This window comes from Calypte anna, chromosome 3, assembly GCF_003957555.1.
Source record: "Calypte anna isolate BGI_N300 chromosome 3, bCalAnn1_v1.p, whole genome shotgun sequence".
Classification (NCBI taxonomy): domain Eukaryota; kingdom Metazoa; phylum Chordata; class Aves; order Apodiformes; family Trochilidae; genus Calypte; species Calypte anna.
This window is the reverse complement of record NC_044246.1, coordinates 1690337-1712577: the sequence shown is the minus strand read 5'-3', so window position 1 is coordinate 1712577 and position 22241 is coordinate 1690337. Positions and strand designations below refer to the sequence as shown.

Below are 22241 nucleotides of genomic sequence, written 5' to 3'. Positions count from 1 at the left end.
TTTTAATCAACTGGGCAAGAAACACATTGCCTTACACACACACAGAGGAAAGCTGCCCTTCTTTCTGCTGTTGTTTTCCATTTCTAATGAATTTGGATCTTTCAAGCATAAATAGAAAAGTTACATGGTAACCCCAATTCACTGCAGCTTGCAAAGCAAAGGATTATATGGAGAAAGCCCAAAAAAGAGGGGACAAGGATTCTGGGGAAACTGCACTGTAGTAAATGCAGACAGCACAAGAACAAAACCAGAACTCTCTCTGAATATTGGGTTACTGATCTGCAAGGAAATGTACCTGAGCTAGTTAGATCCACTCTTCCAAAACAACTTGGCTTGTAAGTAATGCTAATTATATAACTAAGGGCTACCCAGGGTGCTGCACATCCAGTTTACCACTGCAGTGAGTGCTCTGCACTGTCTGGCAGCATGGAGGAGCTTGAAACTAATTGCCACCAGGCAGATAGCATCCAGCTACTAACTAATGTTAATTACAGCTTGAAGATGTGATCTCTTTGGACTGTGGGATCAATTGTAGTGCTCTCAGCAAAGCAATGAGGTGCTGCAGTAAAAAGCTGTGAACACAGGGCCTGAAGTAGCCAGCTCCTTGCCCAGAGCTCTGTGTCCATTGAATAGCATGAGAAATGGGAATGGAAGATTTTAATTTTTCTTGGCATGTTTTATTTTAGCTCACAAATGGAAAAAAGACAGTTGATGGTCATATAAGAGCCAGAACCATATGTTGTTCAAACCTTTGCTTCAGCATTCAGAAAAGCAGAACTGTTTGTAGATCCTTTGTTGTCACACGTAGTCATGCCCCTTCTCCCACGACTGGTTACAAAAGCCACTTTATTCTGAGGTTTTAGTGATGTTTCTGTCTTTTTAAGAGTCTCTTCTTCCTGAACCAACATTAAAATGTTAACTAGCAACATAAAGCTATCAGTATCCAACAGATGTTGCAGGAATATCATGATAAATCAATCTACTATATTGTTTGTAAGCCACTGAAAAAGTGTTTTAAAGACTGTATTATCATGAGTAGAGGCAACAAAATAAGAGTATTGTTCCCAGATAACTGGGAGTTAGCTTGCTGCATGTGGAAAGTAGGAGCCCAGATTCACTGCTTTATTTTCTAGAGTGAGATGGTGAAATACCTCTGCTCCTGCACTGTTACTGCAGAGTGCAAAGCTGCTGGGGGTGTTGGTGTCCTCTGAGCTGTCTGAAACGGGCACAGACCTGCCTAGGAGAAAAAAAACAAAAGGGGTGATTGAAAGCACATGGAAATTACTGAATCACAGGTCTGAATCTCAGAGGGCTTTGTAAAGATGCTCTGAGGTTCATATAACACCTTGCTGCTCCCACTGATCATGCTTGCTAACAGCCTGCCCATCTTCCTGAAGGAGAAGTGCAGACAGGTCCCATCTCCCCATTCTGGGCTGCCAGAACAACCAGCTCCAGGAGGGCATTGCAGGAACCAGAACCATCTGTTCTCCCTCTCATTGTAAAATGGAGGGTTTATAATTCTTCTAAGAATCTGAGGAGAGTTTTAGTAACAACACAGCCTGTGAGACAGGTGCTGGGTACCAGGGTCTCACAGTCATTTGCTGACCACTCAGAATAGGCAGGAGCTTCCCACAAAAGGTACCTTCTACAGAGGCAGATGAGCTGGGCTCCCTAAAACCACTCAGATGAAAGGCAGCTCCAGGTGATTTCCTCTCATCTGCTCTTCTCCCAGGAGGAGGGGGTTGTGGTACAACCTGAAACACAATGGAGATTCCCTGGCATTCCCTGTACCCTGGGAGCTGTCAGGGACATACATGGCTGGAACATGTTTTCCTCCCTTGGAGGACACAGCCACCTCACCAACATGATGCAGGTGTTCCTCTTGGTTCAGACAGCTGTGAAAGAAGAGAATCCTAGAATCCTAGAACTGGCTGGGTTGGAAGGGACCTCAGAGCTCAAGTCCAACCCTTGATCCACTCCCGCTGCAGTTCCCAGCCCATGGCACTCAGTGCCACATCCAGGCTCTTTGGAAAGATCTCCAGACACGGAGAATCCACTACTTCCCTGGGCAGCCCATTCCAATGCCTGATCACCCTCTCCAGAAAGAAATTCTTTCTCATCTCCAACCTAAACCTCCCCTGGCACAACTTGAGACCTTTTGTGCCCTCTTGTCCTACTGATACCTGCCTGGGAAAAGAGCCCAACCCCCCCCTGGCTCCAACCTCCTTTCAGGGAGTTGGAGAGAGTGATGAGGTCTCCCCTGAGCCTCCTCTTCTCCAGCCTCAACACCCCCAGCTCCCTCAGCCCTTCCTCACAGCACTTGTGCTGGATCCCTTCACAGCCTCCTTGCTCTTCTCTGGACCTGCTCCAGCACCTCAATCTCCTTCCTGAACTTCCTGAGGGGCCCAGAACTGGACACAGGACTCGAGGTGTGGCCTCCCCAGAGCTGAGCACAGGGGCAGAATCCCTTCCCTGGACCTGCTGGCCACGCTGTTCCTGAGCCAGCCCAGGATGCCATTGGCCTTCTTGGCCACCTGGGCACACTGCTGGCTCATGGTCACCTTCCTGGCAATCCAGATGTGTGAATGAAAGAGATGGAAAAAACCAGAGACAGTTGTTGCTGCTCCACACCTTCCCCTGCTCAACCCCTTTTCACCTTTGGCTCTTGCATTTGGGTCTGGTTGGGTTGCATGGCAGCAGTGTTTGGCCATGCCCCTCCCTGAGCCCCTGAAGGAAAAATCCAACCTAAATAGCCCTGGCTACCTCCTTACTTTTTCTGGTTCAAAAGGTGTCAGCCTTCCCTGGTGAGGTGTTCTTCTGCCAGTGGGTGTTGTGCTTCTACCAAGGGAGCAGCTGAAGGCTTTCTTTTCCTGATGATCCTTGGCCATTGGTCTTGAAGGGTCAGCCTTTTGTACAGAATTTTTTATTGCCTAAAAGGTGTGGATATATCTGTATTAAATTGATATCAACATCTTCAAATAGCATTTAAAATCCTTCTGCAACAGGTGCCTCATTTTTGAGGTTTTTTTTTTTCCTAGAATCATACCTTCCAAAAATCTGTGTCTTTACCCTGGACTGATCTGTTCTCAGACTTGCTCCCCAGTTGTTTTTTCTACATGTCCTCAAATTCTGTCAGCTTTGTCAGATGCTGCTTTACCTTCCTGATTCCAGCTGATGGAACTCACCACTCCTAGATAGCTTTAACTTAAGAATTTATCCAGACACACACCTGTCCCTCTGTCATGCATCACTATTTGTGTTACTTGGGGTTATCCCATCCTCTTTGACATGATTCCATGCACAGTTTCTTAATTCTGAAGAGGAACAACAGGAGAGTTTGTTTTATCTACACCCAAAATTTAGAATTCATAGAATAACACAATGTCAGCTTAGAGGGGACCTCAAGGATCATCTGGATCACCTAATATTATTGTTTCTGTGAGATTACCACTGCAAATTGTCCAAAGTCACAGAATCCTATGAGGAGAGGCTGAGGGAGCTGGGGGTGTTGAGGCTGGAGAAGAGGAGGCTCAGGGGAGACCTCATCACTCTCTACAACTCCCTGAAAGGAGGTTGGAGCCAGGGGGGGTCGGGGAGGTATCAGTGGGATATCTGGGCACAGACTAAAGAATTTTTTCCTAATATCCAACCTAAACCTCCCCTGGCAGAGCTTCAGCTCTGCCAGGGGAGGTTTAGGTTGGATATTAGGAAAGGATTCTTAGCAGAGAGGGTGATCAGACACTGGAATGCCCAGGGAGGGGGTTGATTCTCCATCCCTGGAGGTTTTTAGGAAGAGCCTGGATGTGGCACTGAGTGCCATGGGCTGGGAACTGCAGCGGGAGTGGATCAAGGGTTGGACTTGATGAGCTCTGAGGTCCCTTCCAACCCAGCCCATTCCATGATTCTATGAATCTTTGAGAGAAAGACTTCACCTGGTAGCAGAGCTCAGCCCCAAAGGCAGCACGGGGCTGCCATGCTCAGCTCTGTCACTGTGACAGATTTTGGGCTCCTGGGTAATGTTTCATTTTTAGCTGAACCTTCCATTCTATGTTCAAGTGATGGGCAGCCACTCCAATTTCCCTTTCTGCCATCAGCTCACATAAAGAATGTGTCTCTCAGCCACTGCAGAGTTCACTCAGGACATCTGGGCACTCTGCCCACCAGTCTAGCTCATGCCTGTACTGGGTTCCAGTTGGACTGGACCCAGGGCTGGCTGCTACCAGCTCAGATAACAGCAAGCCCCAAAGTCTGCTGTCCTCAGGTCCCCCCTTCTCAGAGCTTTTGCTGAAGCCACAATTCTTTTTATATTTTTTTTTCCCAAAAATGTCACAGGAAGAAAATAAACCCCACAGGTTTTAGGGAGCCTCTATGTAAAAGCAAACAAACAGAAGTTTCTGGTTTTACTTCTTCTCACAAGAGTGCTCAAGATGTTCAGATGAAACAAACTCATACTTGGAAAGTTTCCAGCATAAGCTACCAAAGAGAGGTTTTTGAGATCTCTGGTCACCTGAACTGCAGCCAGCACATCCACACATTATTTGTCTGACTTCTGCCCACCACCCCCCAGAGGAGTGGACAGATCCCAGGATTAGAAGGGACTGGAGAGACCTGACATCAGTATGGAACAAATAAAACCACTTCCTGCAGCTAAACCCTCCACTTTTTGACTTAAAACCAACATATAGAAAGAGAGATATTATAGAAATATAGAGATATCATACATATAATTATATATATAATATCTATATTACATCATTATATATTAATATATAATATATATCAATATATTACATATTATATATATAATATGTAATATATTTCTATAATATCTCTATTTTATATATAATTATAACAATATAATAATTATTATATTATTATAATAATTATGTATTGTTAATATATATTATATATATTATATTATATATATTAAAATTTATATTACATTATATAATAATATATAATTAAATATTATACATTACATCATTATATATTAATATAAAATATATACATTAATATATGTTATATATATTATATATAATATTATATATATATTTCTATATTATCTCTATATTATATATATAATTATATATATAATATATTATATATTACATTATTATATATTAATATATAATATATTATTATTTATATTATAATATATATAATTTATTATATTATTTATATTATATTATATAATATATATTATATTATTATATATAATATATATTATGTTATATAATATATGTTATATTATATTATATTATATTATATTATATATAATATATCATATTAATATATAATATGTTATTATTTATATTATATATATAATTATATATAATATAGAGATATTATAGAAATACAGAATAGAAATTAGAAATAGAGCCAGTCTTGAAGGCAAGCAGTGTAAAGTCTTTCTTACCACTATTTTCAGAGAGTGAGCAGTGTGCTGGCTGAGTCTGAGCTAAGTTTTGCTTCAGGCAGTGAAGCTGGGAGATCAGTTGCCAGTAGGCAGGAGGAATTTCAGAGAAGAAAACACAGATTCCAGCTGAATGGTAGCAAAAGGCAGAAAAGCAGCTTCTAATCATCAAGGTGTTCATAGTAAGAAGTTAAGAACTACAGAGCCAAGAGAAGGAAAAGCATGATGAGATATGTAGATATCTGTGTACTCTGAACAGATGGGTAAGGAGTGGGGTAAGCTGGCTGTGGAGGAGACACGAGTCAGTCAGAAGCAAGCATCTCACTTGACACTGACTCAACTTGTCACAGCCTTTACAAAGTGATTTTCCTTCCAACTTTATCAGTGCTCTTTGGCAAGTAAGGCCTCGAGTGGCAAAATGCTGGATTTATGGTGTGCTGCAGCAAGGTATGGCCATCCCCTGGAAAAGAATCTGTGAAGCAGCAGGTACAACAAATCCAGAAGGTGTTTGCTAACAACAGGCCATTCAGTTAGGTCTGGGGAAAAAAAGAGCAAAAAAAACCCCAACTTTTGTCTGCTGCTACTGCAAAACCAGGAGAAACACTACAGGGAAAGTCATGCTGAAACACAGCACAAAAACCATGGCCATGCTTTCATACAAAGACTTCCATTTGCACAGATGTTGATTCCAAAGAGCATTCTCTGAAATAATGTCCTGGTTTGGGCCAGGATAAAGGTGATTTTCTGTCTTGTACTTTTGCTTTCAGCTCAGTCTCTTGTAAGCAGCTGCACTTGCTGAAATGAACAGCAAGTTTCTCAGACAGTGTGTGCTTCTAGGACTGATAACACTTGATGTTTAGAGTTACTGCTGGAGCCTGGTGTGCAGAGCCAAGGACACTGCTCAGCTCTGAGGAACATTTTACCCTCCAGAAGGAATAAAGAGGTCCCACCTGCAGCCTCCTTTGGGGAGGAAGGGACAAGAGAGATGCCAGAACTGACCAAACAGAGGATTCCATCCCATACACCTCATCCTCAGGATAAATCTGAGGCATCAGGAGGGCCAAGCCAGATCTTTTCCGGATTTCCAGATTTCCAGACTTCTGGATTTCCTGATTTCCCTTCCTCCCTTCCTTCACCCGGCATCCTGGAAGGATCCCGTCAATTCCTCTGCCTGTGCTCCTGATCCATCCCAGCCCATATCTGTGTGTTCCTGCCTCCAGCTCCAACTGCTGCTGACCCCAGGATTCCAGCCTGGACTTTCCCAGGGCTGCCCTGCAGCCTCGGGGGTGACGTGAGAGTTATTGGGGGAAAAGGGGGGAGGAACGTGGGATCCATTTTCCTGTCTATTTGTATAGATTTAGTCATTTTTCCTATTTATCATTCCTGTTTCATTAAAGCTGTGTAGTTTAGTTTCCAACCCATCAGTCTCTCTCCCTTATTCTCTCTCCTTTCTTTATCAAGGAGAGAGAGAGATTAATAGAGAGCAGCTGTTATTCGGTTTAATTGCTGGGCCAGTGTTAAACCCTGACAAATAAGTAATTGAAACTGTGGGAAAGTGCCTGCTGGCCATAGGAATGTAGGAATTCATACTTTGGTGTTGACATCTTGGAAGAGGTGTTTCTGCAAAGAGGTCCTGGGCCCCACACCAGAGATGCTCCTGTGGTTCTCTCTCCATGATTTCTCTTCTTCTCTGGATGCTGATGCTGTTTCTCTCAGAATAGCTGCTGCAACCTAATGGAGAACGTGTTATAAGTCTCTAATTTCAAGCTCAAGTCACAGCTGGTAGAACCAAACAGCCCTCAGAGCCATTGGGTCTTCTGGTGTAAAGAAAGGAAAGGAAAAAGGAAAGGAAAAAAGGAAAAAAAAATTGTATTTAGACACAATGAATGAAATTCCACATCTTTGTCTGTTAGGGACTGAAACCTCTCAGTGTCAGACACAACAATCTTTGGATATGGAGTCCTAGAATCTTTCTACACAGAATCCTAAGATTATTCTCACACAATAAAAATCTACAGTGGCTAAAGCAGTAGTTCTGTGTCACCAAATGTCCCAAGCAGTATAAAAAATAGAGAAATCTGGCCTACAGCAGAAATGATTAGCTTTGTCTTGTCCTTGCTTTAACTGGGATGTTTTAAAATTCTGTACATGTGACTGTTTTTTTTTTCTGACCTTCACAATCTCTAAAAGGATGAGTCAGGAACAGGTAGTTTTAGGAAAATTAAAAATGAAGTAAAATGCAAATTGAAATGACATTTTTAATGGAACTTAATAGTGCTGGCTGAAAACTCTCATTAACAAGTACATTAAAATCTAATAAAATGTGAGAGCAGAGCTTCCTGACACCATGAAACAAAGGACAGGTTAATTGGTGGTTCTAACATCTTTTAAAAACACATTACTAGAAATTAGATTTTTGCAAATTAGGAAAATACCTAGGAGTAAATGCCTCAAGTTTATTTTCTCCTAGGTTCAGCCACTCTGTGGAAGAGGATTCCTCTCACCACCTAGAAAATAATGAGCTGTTCTAGGCACCCTGAAGCACAGAGAATGAAGCTCATCCCTCTTTAAAGGCACGTATTTTTCTCCCTTGGATCACAGGTACAGAGGGAGATCAAATGACTCAAACCAGACTTCTGTCTTCTGAATTCTAGTTGGAACAATTTAATTTCAGCAAGACTTGCTGCCTGCTGTGTAAGAAGTGGGTAACAGAATTCTTCTCCCTCCCTTTTACTCCATCTCCCCAGGAACTGAAGGTTGCAACAAGCCTCCAAGTAAATTAAACAAATGGGATACTGCATGAGAAAGGGCAGCAGGATCTGTTAACCTCTGATTAAACCTCTTTGGCTGCAGGAGATGACCAGGGACATTTACACTGATTATTTTCCTACTCCACTCCAGTGTAACTCTCCTTCAGGAGTCCAGCTCCTGAACTGGAAGGACATTTAGTAAAAGGTTCTCCTACAGCCATTGCTAGAAGCCAGCCTGTGTCTGGCTTAAGGAATTAGTTTCAGTAGACTTGAGTTGTCTGATTTAGGCACTGAGTACTGGTGAGGTATCTGGAGCCCCTGGTTAGAGGAGGGAGACATCAGCCCTGATGGAAGTGCCTCAGGTTGGATGGATAATTCTGTAGAGATTCCCACCCTATGGATACCTGAGGCCAAGTGGGAGAGGAGCATACAGGGAGTGTACTTTAACATGGTTTACACCACAGAGCTGATTTTCCTGCCTTCAGGCTAAGGATGGAAGGAATGGAGTGACAGTATTCCCACTTGCCAGCTCCAAAGAAAGAAGTATTCCTGAATTCTTCAGGCATCATTACACAGATTGTATTTTACAGTACCGGGGTCATTGAGTTTTCATTCATGAAATTCCCAGCTCCTGGGGGTTTTCCTGCTTTCCTTCTCTGACATCCTGAACCTCTGAGCTCATCTTGAAGCTCCATGTTCTGCCTGGTCAGCATCTCCACCTGGTCCCTCAGCTTGGTGTAGGCAGCATGCCAGCAGGACTCATTTCTCTTCAGCTCCTCCTGCAGTCCCACAATCTGCTGCTTTAATACCTACAGATTTAATACCAACAGATTAAAAACAAACAAAACAAAAAAAAAGTCATGTCATTGCCTGCTGGGGACAAGCCATGCACACCTTATCCACCCAGAGGAAAACCTGGAGTCTTTTGTTCTGCTGAAAGGTCTGCAGTGAGAGGTTTAAAATATAAAGGTCTGCAATAGAAACAGAAGAGAGAATCACAGAATTGGCTGGGTTGGAAGGGACCTCAGAGCTCATCAAGTCCAACCCTTGATCCACTCCCGCTGCAGTTCCCAGCCCATGGCACTCAGTGCCACATCCAGGCTCTTTGGAAAGATCTCCAGACACGGAGAATCCACTACTTCCCTGGGCAGCCCATTCCAATGCCTGAGCACCCTCTCCAGAAAGAAATTCTTTCTCATCTCCAACCTAAACCTCCCCTGGCACAACTTGAGACCTTTTGTGCCCTCTTGTCTTGCTGAGAGTTGCCTGGGAAAAGAGCCCAACCCCCCCTGGCTCCAACCTCCTTTCAGGGAGTTGGAGAGAGTGATGAGGTCTCCCCTGAGCCTCCTCTTCTCCAGCCTCAACACCCCCAGCTCCCTCAGCCCTTCCTCACAGCACTTGTGCTGGATCCCTTCACAGCCTCCTTGCTCTTCTCTGGACCTGCTCCAGCACCTCAATCTCCTTCCTGAACTTCCTGAGGGGCCCAGAACTGGACACAGGACTCAAGCTGTGGCCTCCCCAGAGCTGAGCACAGAGGCAGAATCCCTTCCCTGGACCTGCTGGCCACACTGTTCCTGAGCCAGCCCAGGATGCCATTGGCCTTCTTGGCCACCTGGGCACACTGCTGGCTCATGGTCACCTTCCTGTCAATCCAGACTCCCAGGTCCCTTTCTGCCACTCTGTGCCCAGCCTGGAGCTCCCCATGGGGTTGTTGTGGCCAAAGTGCAGGACCCGGCACTTGGAATGTTGAACCTCATCCCGTTGGGATCATCCCAACTCTCCAGTCTGTCCAGGTGGATAAATCAGCCTTCCAGCTGATCCACACTCCCATTATATATATTATATAGATATTTGAAATGTTTCCTTGAAATGGCTTCTTAAAAAAGCCCAACCAAAACAAATAAGTAAAACCCTGCAAACTCCTGCACTTCAAACAAACCAACTGCTCCACAGTCAGCAGAGAGAAGTCTTTGGTTTGGGAAGGAAGCTCAGGAAATACAAACTAATCACAGAAGCAGGCACCAGTAAATGCAGGTGCTTTAAAAAACCAACCAAACAAAAAACCCCAAATCAACCACACAAGGATACAAAGTACATTTTAATGTAAAAAATGTCAGTTCATCTGAACTTCATGTAGTGAGGAGGGCACATGGGTACTCAGATGGTGCTTAGAAACAGCAGGGAATGGCAAAGATGGAATTTCAGGAAAATCAGTGAAATTCAGTGCATTTTTGGAGAGGACTTTTCCATACATGTGCAGCTCCATTCCTTTTCCCTACTCCCTTTTTTCCCTCACCCACACTGAGTCCTCTTCCCTCAAAGCACTGGTGCTGGGTGCTGCAAATGCAGTGTTGGTGAAATTAAGCTAAAAATGTGCAGTTTGCTCTGTAGTTAACCAATCCTCACCTGAAACCCTTTCCTACCTTCCCTTCACTTGTTCATCTTCCCACTGCTGTCTTCATCCCCATCCTTTCTCTGCTCTGCACTGCCTGATCAGAACTTAGCACATCCATTGGCCATTTCCAAGAAAAAAAAGCAGACTTCTGAACTTGGGAATCACACAGGGAAGTGTCTCAGTGTTTTCTGGCTGTTTGTGGAAAAGAAACTTTTTGAACCTGCACTCAAAATATTAAATCAGTTCTATCAAACTTCCCCTTAGTGCTTGACCTAGTCAGGAAACACAATTATTCCCTGGCAGAAAACCTAATTTTTAATTTTTTTTTTTAATTCCAGGCAGAAATAAAAATTAATACTTCAAAATATTGTGTGGAAAAGGCATTAAAATGATTTTTCTTCAAAACACTGAAACAACCTCACTGTGTTCATCTTTCCCTGTTGTGACTTAGTTCCAGAGAAATAGGAAATGTGAGCAAACAAGCACTGTAAGTATGGTAGAAAAACAGATATTTCACAAATGTACAAATGAAAAAGGTTTGAATGATGTTCTAGCTTGCCACTTCCATTTGTGCTGAAACTTCTCTGGTCAAGAAAATCACTGAGGTAGTCAGTGTGCTGTCAAATATATCAGTTTGGTTTAGAAATTCTTTTGCAGCAGGACATTGTTCCAGGCATTTCTGGGCATTACCATTGAGCAGCCTTTTATCCCAGAAAAATAAAGCTTTTAGCTCCTCCTGTCTCCTTTATCACAGTTTCACATGGCTCACCCTTTTTTATTAAATCCCCTTTATCAGTGACTCTCCTAGAAAATGACTTCCAGTCAGATTATGTCTCTCTGTTTTTAATGGGGATATTAGCTGCTGATATTCAGAGGTTGCTTCACCACTAAGGAGGCTGAAACAGAGGAATCAAGCAGATAAAATCCCCTAAAGGAACTCAGAAGGAACCACATTAAAAGGCTCAAGGATGTTTTTAGGCAGGTTTGTTAGATACACAGCTAGGTGCCATCAAAATACCTCAAAGCCCAAGGTCAGGATAATTTTAAGGAAAAAAAAAGCATAATAACAATTTAAAAAAATCAACAACCTCCCAGCTCAGTGATGAGAGTAAATAATGATGGCAAATAACTCTGTGCTACTGGAACAAGGGCTCTTCCTATTAAAAAGATTTGCAGCCCACTATGGCAGGAGTTGGAAAGTCTTCAAGAGTCAGACCTGGGAAATTCAATACAAGGAATATGGGATCCCTCCAACCTTCCTTACAAAACAGAAGGCACAAACTAATTTTTTTCTTAAATATATATTAAAAAAAAGAAAAAAAGTGTGGTGTGTATTTAAAACATGAGCCCAATCAATGCTCTATTAACATGAAACTCTTCACTGTACACACAAATGTCCTCAAGAGGAGACATGAATAAGTGCCCAGGTTATGGGGTAAGTGGAAGCAGCCTGCATGGCAGGATAAATCACTGATGAGAAGTGTGTATTTATTGTACAGAAAAAAGCTTACTTGGATTTCTTCTGCTTTCACATTCTCTCCAGTGGCTCTACCTCTTCCTTTGCTATGGGCAATGGTTTCTTCCTGCAGTGAATGAGTTTGGGCTCTGTTGTATTCCCAAGGGTGAATCAGCTCCTGGCTCCTGACACTCTTGAGCTGCTCCAGTGGTGTTCTGCTCAGGAGGGAAAGAAAGTGTGAAGTTGGCATTAAGACTAAGAGCAAAGGGTTGTCATTCTTTGGGAGGGTTGGGGCATGTCCCACCTCTGCTGAGACTGCAGGGAGGGGCAACAAGCTATCAGCACTTGTCAAAACTGATGTCCCTGGGAACCCCTGCATGCATTCAGCTGTAAAACTTACTCTGTTGAGCAGATGGAACAGTGATAATTGGTATTGCTTGACAAGGTAATGGCCATGAACTTTTAAAGAGGTTTTCTGTTCAGAGAGACAGCTAAATCAGGGCAGGGCTGCAGAAAGCACAGCCTGGCTCCTGGCACTGCTCCCATCCTGCAAGGCTGGGACTGAGCTGTGTCATTCCTGCAAAGGGGAAGAGGCAGGGACCCAAGGGAAAGGGGAGAAAGTACTTTACTCTCCATAGGAAAATATCCTCCAAGAGTTAAACATGGGAGCTGAGCACCCAGAAGAGGCTGTGCCTTTGAACTCGATGTCTCAAGGCACGAGAGGGCTTGGAGTTTAAAGCTCAGCAAGAGGGGAAGGGTATAAATCTTTACATTTCCTCAGGCAGAGTGGATTTGTATGACTATGATCCAGCTGCTTGGTTCATTTTTAATATGATATTAAATTATTTGTTAGCTGCCTGTTTCAGCTCCCTTCCTGACCTACAGCCACCACTTGGCCATCACTAGGACTCAAAAAAGAATAAAAAGCTACAGAAGGCAACCATGGCCTCCTGCTTCCCTCTCAGGGATGAAGTTTAACACCACAGCAGCAAAACAGAAAAGAGAAAAATGCCAAGAGTTAAACTGACTCCTCATATCCTGCTGCTCCCTACAATCCATTATCTAATTCTTTTGTTGCTGTTTTCTATCCTAAATAAGCCCATCTAGTACTCTGATTAAAGGCAGGCTGAAAAAAAAACCTCCTCAGTAGTTAATGAGGCAATAATGGTCCTCAGATTAATAGAGCTAAATTAGCAAGTACAGCCCCTGAATTATTATATCCAGTCTACCACAGCTCCATGTCCAGACCAGCTGTCCTGAAATACAATATATTAGAACAAAACCAAGATGTAAAATCCCTATATAACATCTTCCACTGAAGGCTGAACAGTCTGAACTTTCTTGCACTCAGAAATAACCTCCAGGTAGCTGCTCCTCCCAGCAGCTCAGCTGATCCCAACCTCCTCAGGATCACCCAAATAAACACAGCCTGGCCCATGGAAATGGGATAACCCAGGATGCCAGGAGCACACACACTTCTTCTCTGAAGCCTCAGGCAACATTTCAATCCCAGCTGTAAATTGCAAACAGGAGCTGGGTGTGCACCAGAGATATAAATTACAGAAAGAAGTACTGGAGTGGTAACTGAAACTCTTGCCTGAGTCCCAGGCACACCTCTGCATGGGGCAAACATGGACATGAAGCAAAGGTCCTTTTCCAAGAAAGACTTCCAGTGAAATGCAGGTGGGGAAAAACCCCACAGACCTGTTGGCTGCTGCTGTTGGGCCAGTGCAGACTCAGGACTACAAGGACATGAAGCATTAAAACTGTCAAACAAGTTGTCCTTGTTGAAGGAGCAAGGAAATGATCAGCACTGCATCCTCTGGCTGGTGTCAAGAGGAACTCTGGGTGCTGCAAGGGTGGAGGCACAGACAGACCCAGAGCACTGCAACCCCCACCCTCCTGCCTGTGTTATTTGTGCCTGCAAAGGTGTGAAATCAAAGTGCTTGGAGATGAAGAAAAGGATTGACTGGGCAGGTCCAGGCATGTTCTGCTTCTCTCAAAAGGATTTCTGTGGCTTCCAGCCAGCAGAAGTTGTCAACAGGGCAGGAGTGAAATGCTGCAGTGAGCATCCTGTGTTCCCAGCTGCCTTACTGGTTTAAAAAAAAAAAAAATAAAGCAGATTCTGGGACTGCATAGATCAGCACAGAGCCAATGCAGCTGAGGAGAAGCTGGGTTTTGCAAATAGTTTTATCTGATAAACTAGAAAAGTGAGTGAAAAGGTGCACACCTTGTACTGGGCAGGTATTTTTGGATAACATCTGTGTGAATGTGGGGCTGCTGTGGGAAATGAGATGAATAAACCCACAGAATCCTGCATATTAGGAATAAATCAAAGCCACATCGTGTGTGAGGCAGCAGTGCTGGCAGGGAGTACACTGAAGTCATTCTGCACCAGTGCAGCCTCCAGTGCCAGAATTTACACCAGGGAAAAGAAAACCAGCACCTGATTTCATCAGGTTTTATGAGCTGCCAAATCCCACAAACCTGCACATCTGGAACACCTGTCACACTCAGCTGGTGATCATCAAGATCAAAAGCAAACAAGCAAACAAAAAAAAGAAGGATATTTAATGAAATAATGGATTTTTAAGACTTTGAAAGCATTTTGCTAAAAGGCAGCTTTAGGGGAGAAAGTCACACAAACTGATAAATGTAACTCAGAAATACCCTTTGGTGCTGGGCTCTTGGTCTCTGAAATCAAAGGGAATGAACAAGCAGATGTGAAAAATAATTTTCTTAGTTTGTATTCTATATTAGAAGCCCAAACCACTGAATTATGTTTTAGTTAAGAATTAGGGGTGAAATGTAAAAATGAAAGTATTTTTAATGTGTTTACAGTAGAGAGTACCTCATTATCTCTAAGAGATTTCATCACATTAACTAGATATATGTATATATGTGATTGGATTGTAAGCATCCCAGATTTTCAGAGGCATTTGCATAACCCACAATAAGTTGCAGTTATGAAACCCCATAGTTTCAAAACTTATTTCTTGCAAGGTTTTGTGGTAATGATTTTTTTATCACTTCTATGAAGATGTAAACCAAACCAAAGCAAACTTGCAGCATTTAATAATTTCAAATTACCAAAACAACTCTCTTGAACTTTCCTTTACCTTTATGGTACCAAATGCATCCTCAGTCTAGTCTGAAGATAGGATTTGCTGAAAGAATCCTGTTGGATTTTGTGGGCCTGAGCACGTAAAATAAATGAACCTGAGCTTGCAATCTGAAGATGTTATGGAAAGCACTTGGCATTACTCAGCTTTAAGACCCAAACTGCACCAGAAGTTGGCTTTTTATCTGGAGAGTTAAATGAGTATTTCCAGTCTGAAACAGGAGGGGTGTAGTTGAAAAGAGGCTTCTGAGTAAGCATGGATGAAGCATCCTGGTTTTAAGGATCCTAAAAGAAATATTTGCCTTGCTGCACATGTAAATAGGTTTCTGGTCTATGGTTTACCTGTGAAAATCCACTCTGCTCTCGTGTTCTTCTCTCACCCTGGTCACTGAAGGGGTTTCTCTGTGGCATGCACCAGTATCTAATCCTCTGGTGAGGATGTTCTGGGTTTCTTCTGCAAAGACATCTCTGTTAGAGCACAGAATTCTGTGAATGTATTTAAGAACACTCTCTGTGTATTTAGAACCCCAGATCAGTGAGGTTTATTGATTCCTCTATCAGAGAGAATCAACGTCCCTGCTCTCCGAGAGGCCTCAAGAACCCTTTTAAAACTGGAGCCTGACATGGAGCGGTGTGTGCTTAACAAGTTGGGGTGGAGCAGTTGTTAATCACATCAGAAGTTAATATTTCTTTAGCCCTGGGGATTACTGGTGGCAGGACAACTGATTTTGGTTAATCCTACACAAATTCATAGCCAAAAGGGTTGGGATGAGGGGTCAATGTGGGGCAAGTCCTCACTGGAAACTGAGAGGAATAGTGAAGAAGCAGTTTAATAAAAAGGACTAAATCCTGCTCAAGCAAGATACTATTTCATTGCCAGAAGTAAGATCATTGGGTCAAAATGCTGGGCAGATTGGTTGACCATGGAAATGGGATCTCACTGAGATCAAACTGAGTGGAGATATTCCTCAAAAATCATCATTTTCCACTGAGGGGAGGCCCTCTGTGGTTCAGGAAGAAAACACACATATTTGAGACATTATTTTGGTCTCTATTCTTAAAGTCACATTATCTCTGAGGAGGATAAATAGAAATCATGAACATCTCCCTGTCCAGGGGTGAGTAGGAGAACTCTAAGACTGACTCCAGGGGCTCACTGCACCTCTCACCCATCTCATGTGGTCAAAAGTCTGTGCCTGAAAGTGGCCCTTAAACAACAGACTTAGGAAAAACTGCTGGTGACAATAGAGACCCCAAAATATAAGGGCCTTGCAGATATCTCTCTCCCTTCTTATCTTTGGTTTGGGGTTTTTTTGGTTTTTTTTTTCAGTTAAGGACTGAGCAATACTGACAGAGGTGGGTGCTTACACAGAATGCCTCAAAAATCCAAGAGAATTTTTTTTTCCCCTATGGAAAATAGACATAAATCAAAACTTGTGTAGCTCTTACCTAATGGTTCTGTAAAGAGTTGTTTCTGTGGTCCCTCCACTGAAGGGGTTTCTTTAATCTTGAAACCAGAAATATCCCCAGTGACTGCTGAGGATGTGCTTTTAGCATCCCTGGCCCTGTTCTTCTTCTTTGACTCAGGCTCATGGTCTCTCCTTTTTGGTCTTGTGAGGTGGAATGGGGACTGCTGAAGAGAGGAATGAGCCCTGATCCCCTTCATCCTGACAGCCCCAGTGCTGGAGTCACTGCTGCTCGTGCTGCAGGAGGGACCTCTTTGTCCTGAGAGGGTTTGAATGTCTTCTTTCCTTGGGGGTGATCTTTGGGGGTACCTTTGAGCAGACATTTTTTCAGCCCCACTGGGCTCATCACTAGCATAATCACCCTCAGAGAGATCCAGATGTCTCTCAGGATGAGCTACTCCCTGACCTCCAGGCTTGGGGGGATACTGAGTGTGGTGACATTTGGGGTCATCATCCCTGCTGGAGGGTGAGCAGCTGGAATCAGAGGATGAAGGTGCCACAGGCCATGCCAAGGCAGCTGTCCCCTTCCTTTGCCACTCATGCTGCAAGGCAGAGGATGGATTTCCCTTCTGCACAACCTCAGGAGAGCCATGTGTAGTTTTCACTATCTTATCATTGACCACCTTAAACCCAGGATGGATTTGTCTCTTGTTTTCTGAGCTCTGGCTCCCTGACACAAGTTCCTGTGGCCATACCTGACCCCACTTCTGGCCCTGTGAGAGTGCAGGGCCTGCACTCCACTCTTCCTCCTGGATGTCTTCTTCTAAATCCTGAAGTGGAGAATTCTTTTGCAGGACTTCCAAGAGGTTTTTTACTCCCTCTGTGAGATGACCCTCCAGAGGATGATCCACCTTATCCAGGTCCTTTTGCAGGCTGCCCTCCACAGGTCTTTCACCAGTTCTGCCTGCTTGCCCTACAGAATCCATCTGATGAGTTTTTCTTTCCTCACCCACTTGTGGGTTCATTTCTGGTACTCTTTCAGGACATGACTGCAGGGTTTCAGGTTTCCTTCTCTGTGGTGAGCCAGCAGGATTTTCCTTCCAGCCTTCATCTCCCCCAACCACTTCTTTTTCTCCTGCACTTTGCTCAGCTACTTTTGCTTCACAGCCAGTCTGAGCCTTTGTGTCCCACTCAGCTAAAGCACAATCTGCTTTTTTTTTATGGGTACCCATCTGCAAGGAGCTGCTGAGCTGCAGATTTAACTGAGAGCATTGCCCTGGTTGTACTCTGTCTGCCTCCCCCTGGCCAGGCTGGGAGAAATGACCCCAGCAGCCCAAGCCAGCTCTTCTGAAATACTTGCCATCTTCTTTTAAAGGCTTCTGTTTAGTTTTTTTGACCCTTGCTATACCTTCTTTTCTTTTCAGGAAAGCCTTTCGAGGTGTTACTTTTGTCTTGCTCTGAAAAAAAAACCCAACAAAACACAGACACCAAAACTCCTGACAATCACAGTCTGAGAATCATTCTCCAGAAAGGAAGATATTTATGCTAAGTGAAAGAAAGAAGAAGCCTGTTATGATAGAAGACAAGAAAAGTTCTGTCCTTGTCATCAAGGAAGTCTGAGTGCTTGAATGTGACACAGAATGCAGAAATGCATTGGTCTGAGCTGTTATTTTGACAGAGAGACACAGAGAAAATTCCTAAGTGGTGAAAAATGAATCTTTCAAGTCAACAAGCCTAAGAAGATGCTAAGCCTGACACCTAGAGGTGTCAGATACCTGCTCATCTCAAACTGCAGGGAAGGCAAAAAGCAAAACCAATATTACTGTACTTGTCACTTGTACAAAAACTTTCTTTGGAAATGTCCCTATGCTGGAATTAGGGGCACATGAGAGACAGCACAGACCTATTATTGCCCCTGTGCTCAGCTCTGGGGAGGCCACACCTCGAGTCCTGTGTCCAGTTCTGGGCCCCTCAGCTCAGGAAGGAGATCGAGGTCCTGGAGCAGGTCCAAAGGAGGGCAACCAGGCTGGTGAAGGGACTCGAGCACAGGCCCTATGAGGAGAGGCTGAGAGAGCTGGGGCTGTTCAGCCTGGAGAAGAGGCAGCTCAGGGGAGACCTCATCACTCTCTGCAACTCCCTGAAAGGAGGTTGGAGCCAGGGGGGGGTTGGGCTCTTTTCCCAGGCAATTCTCAGCAAGACAAGAGGGCACAAAAGGGCTCAAGTTGTGCCAGGGGAGGTTTAGGTTGGAGATGAGAAAGAATTTCTTTCTGGAGAGGGTGATCAGGCATTGGAATGGGCTGCCCAGGGAAGTAGTGGATTCTCCGTGTCTGGAGATCTTTCCAAAGAGCCTGGATGTGGCACTGAGTGCCATGGGCTGGGAACTGCAGCGGGAGTGGATCAAGGGTTGGACTTGATGAGCTCTGAGGTCCCTTCCAACCCAGCCAATTCCATGATTCTATGATTCTATTATGAACTAGAGTAACAAAATCAAACTTAAGATCTAATTAAGGCAGGAACATTGAATCTTGGCTACAAAGTGTGACCCATAATCCAGTGGGAAATATATGTGTGACTGAGTAATACAGTTCTCTTCCCTTTAGGAAAAATCTTCCAATATCACAAGTAGAAGAATGTGCTGGCATGCCATGAGCCAAGGCAGAGCCCACACAATACCCAAGTCCATGAGAACTTGCTAAAAACCCAAGTGAATGCACCAATGGCTCAGTACCTGCTGCTCCTTCTGCTGTTTTGCTGTGAGATGGTGGTTGGCTTGAAGATATTCTTCAGCAAACTCTTCAGAAGGCTTTGGTCTGACACCAGTTGCTGATGTGATGGGCCTAGGCAAGAATAGGAACACCTTCAGTACATGTACAGTCAAGGAAAACATCTTCTGTAGGGTGACTGACTGATTAAGGTAATTTCTCACCCATCTTCTTTGTCCCCAGTCTTCATCTTCCCCTCTAAGTCAAAGGGAGATAGAGGAATCTCCTTTACTTTTTCTCCTTGGTTTTCTTTGACAGCAGAAAAAGTTCCAGGGAAACTCCTTTCTCTTAATTGACTGTTATCTAAGCAGCAGGGAGAAGGACAATGAAAAGAAATCCATTACAGAATGAATAAATGAAAAATAAACATCATAAAATGAATGAGAAGTATTTTTAATTTCCACAACATAGGCAAGATTCTGATTTTTGGAAACACTTCATAGAATACAATTGGATTAAGTAGGTGGAAGGATGCAACCCAGGAAAAAAAGAGGCTCCTGATTCTCAAGTCTTTTGGATACTCAAGAATTCAACTCCAGTCCAGTTGCTGGAAATAAGGAAAAGGCAAATGGTGTGATTTGTACTCCATGTCACTTTGCCAGACAGTATTGGTGTGTGTAATGATGTGACCTACAAGTCACATAACAAACTTCAACAGTTTAACAAGCAGTATGTGGACACAGGAGATTTTCTAACTGGGCATTTTCTGTTTCAGAAAAGGGCAAATTTGTTCATCTCCTGCTTGCAGTTTATGGCTCTGCTCACTGCAGCAGGAAGGCTCCCACTTCAATTAATTGCTTTTCTAAGTCTCAGCTAATGGGGGCTCTTTGAGCTCAGATTACACCTGACCACTGGAGCAAAAATCTTTTATCATTCATGCTCTGTAGTCAGAAATCATGCAGTTCCCTTTGTCACATGAATGCATCTGAAGTTCTTTGCAACATTCTGAAAGGACTTGCTGGTCCAACAACAAGAATACAAAAGCTTTTCATCCTTCCCTCTGCCTTTCCCAGCTCCACACCAGAAATCCCCAGCCCCATGGCAGACACACAGTGCTGCTTCTGCACCAGCACCCACCTGAGGAACCTGAGGGGACACAACCAACAGGTTGGTTGGCACCCACAAGGGATGCAGAACCCATGTCCCTCCTCACAGCATCCTGTGTGGGGTGATGCTGGCTCCAGAATGCTCTAACAGGAGGGGTGCCCCAGCACTGGAATTTCCAACTGATGCTTCCCAAGGCAAGAGCAATGTGTGCAAGCAGCTGTGCCATTCACCTGTGTCTTTTCTGTCCTCTTCTTCTGCATCTTGTCTGGAAAGCTTTTCCATGGGGCTCCTACTGTTCTGAAACAATGGCTCAGTGCTTATCCCTTTAAATAAGAAGTTAAATGTTACACAAACTTTTGGCATAGTTGTATTTTCAGCAGGGGAAACCCACACTTGCCACAACAGCTGGGAAAGTCTCTCTTCAACCCAGTCCTCAAGTGCACATTTATCTGAAGCTCACCTCAAAGGCAACTGCACCCAGGAGTTAACCTGAGGGCTTTGCACCTTCAAGCCTCAGCTTTACACATACAAAGCAGGGCTAAGTCAGGGCTGCTGAGAAAAAGAGGTTAAAAATGCAGTCATACCTCCTCCTGCCCTAATGTCTTCTTGCTTTCAGGCTCCATCCCCTCCCCACCCCCACCATTTCTGCTGGCAAAAGTATTTCTCAAGCTCTCTGATCAACTTCACTGAGCAACTGACCCAGGTTCAGGTTCACTCAGCAAGAAAATGATAGTGCCAGGCGCAAGGAGGAGACAAGACTCTTTTAGTGAGACTAATGGTCCTGAAATAGCTTGGAGAGTGTGAAATTAAAACTTCAGTCATGCTATGGGATTGTTTCACAGCTTCACAACCAGGTCTTGCCATGGAAGTTCAAAGGAATCCAGGATGCAGCTCTGATTTACATCATCCTCCCCTTTAAGTGGTTTCATTCCCACTTCTTTTTGTTCCTTTTCCTCCCGTTTTGGAACCAGCTTTTGATTTCTTGCAAACTGCTCTTTCTTCCTCCTCACCCTTTTGTATCTTCCCACAAAAGGAAAGGCTGGCAAAGTGTAGACAAGAGGTGCCAAGTAGCAGCTTCCATAGTTTCTCCTCCAAACAATCTGACTCCATATCAACATGAGAAACCCCAGTGTTGCTGACAAAGAGCAGAATATCTACAGCAACCTGTTCTCTCACCTTTGGAACCTATATCCACTTTCTACTTTTTATTCTTCTTCCCCTAAATATCACATACACCCTATTTCATATCACTTAGCTTTTCCAGTTTAATTACTTTCTGCTCCATTTGTAGCTAAAAGTCCTGATTTTGCTGTCAGGATGACTGTGACTCAAAATGAAATCAAGTTTAAAATACTTAAAAATATTTTATAAAAAACCATTGTTTAAAAAAAACACTTTTCCCTGGCCTGGAATAAAATCAGGATCAACCACTAGGGAGAGGAAAAAATCCACAGAATTTGCACAATCATCTTAGCTTCATATTTCCATCACTTTTACCCACCTGAGTCTGAAAGCTGCAGGTGCTCTCCTGAGATTTCTGAGCTGCTCTGCCAAGCAGAGGGTGTTGCCATGGGAGAGGACTGGAAGCACTCCAGGCTTCCAACTTGGGAAGAGTTTGGTGATGGGAACTGGACAGGAATGAAGGGAGCTGGGAAGCATGGAAAGGGTGGCCTGGTGGCTATGAGGTGGGGTGGTAACCCAGGAGAAACAGAAAAACCTGAAGGAAGAAAAATGAGAGAAGCTCAAGACAGATATTTGGCACCAAACTAGAAATCTCTTGCTGAACTGGCATTGCACAAACCCAGTTCTGCTTTCCTGTCCCCTGGTTTGGAGAGGAATAAAAAAATCCTGCTGTTGTGGTTTTATTGAGATTGTTCAAGTTGCCTGCTGC

General features: G+C 43.7%; 1 protein-coding gene across 1 annotated transcript in view; it reads right to left on the bottom strand.

Moving 5' to 3' along the window:
* The window catches only part of TCP10L2 (t-complex 10 like 2), a 28542-nt gene extending 6594 nt beyond the window's left edge, over positions 1 to 21948 (bottom strand). Inside the window, 13 exon segments of the mRNA XM_030446909.1 lie at positions 750 to 896; positions 1152 to 1237; positions 1643 to 1754; positions 2772 to 2930; positions 7004 to 7144; positions 8757 to 8972; positions 12070 to 12229; positions 15478 to 15601; positions 16585 to 17998; positions 19270 to 19378; positions 19468 to 19606; positions 20581 to 20673; positions 21852 to 21948. Of these exon segments, the coding sequence (XP_030302769.1) occupies positions 750 to 896; positions 1152 to 1237; positions 1643 to 1754; positions 2772 to 2930; positions 7004 to 7144; positions 8757 to 8972; positions 12070 to 12229; positions 15478 to 15601; positions 16585 to 17998; positions 19270 to 19378; positions 19468 to 19606; positions 20581 to 20673; positions 21852 to 21921 (2970 nt within the window). The 5' untranslated portion in view covers positions 21922 to 21948.
* Between the last annotated feature and the right edge of the window lie 293 nt (positions 21949 to 22241).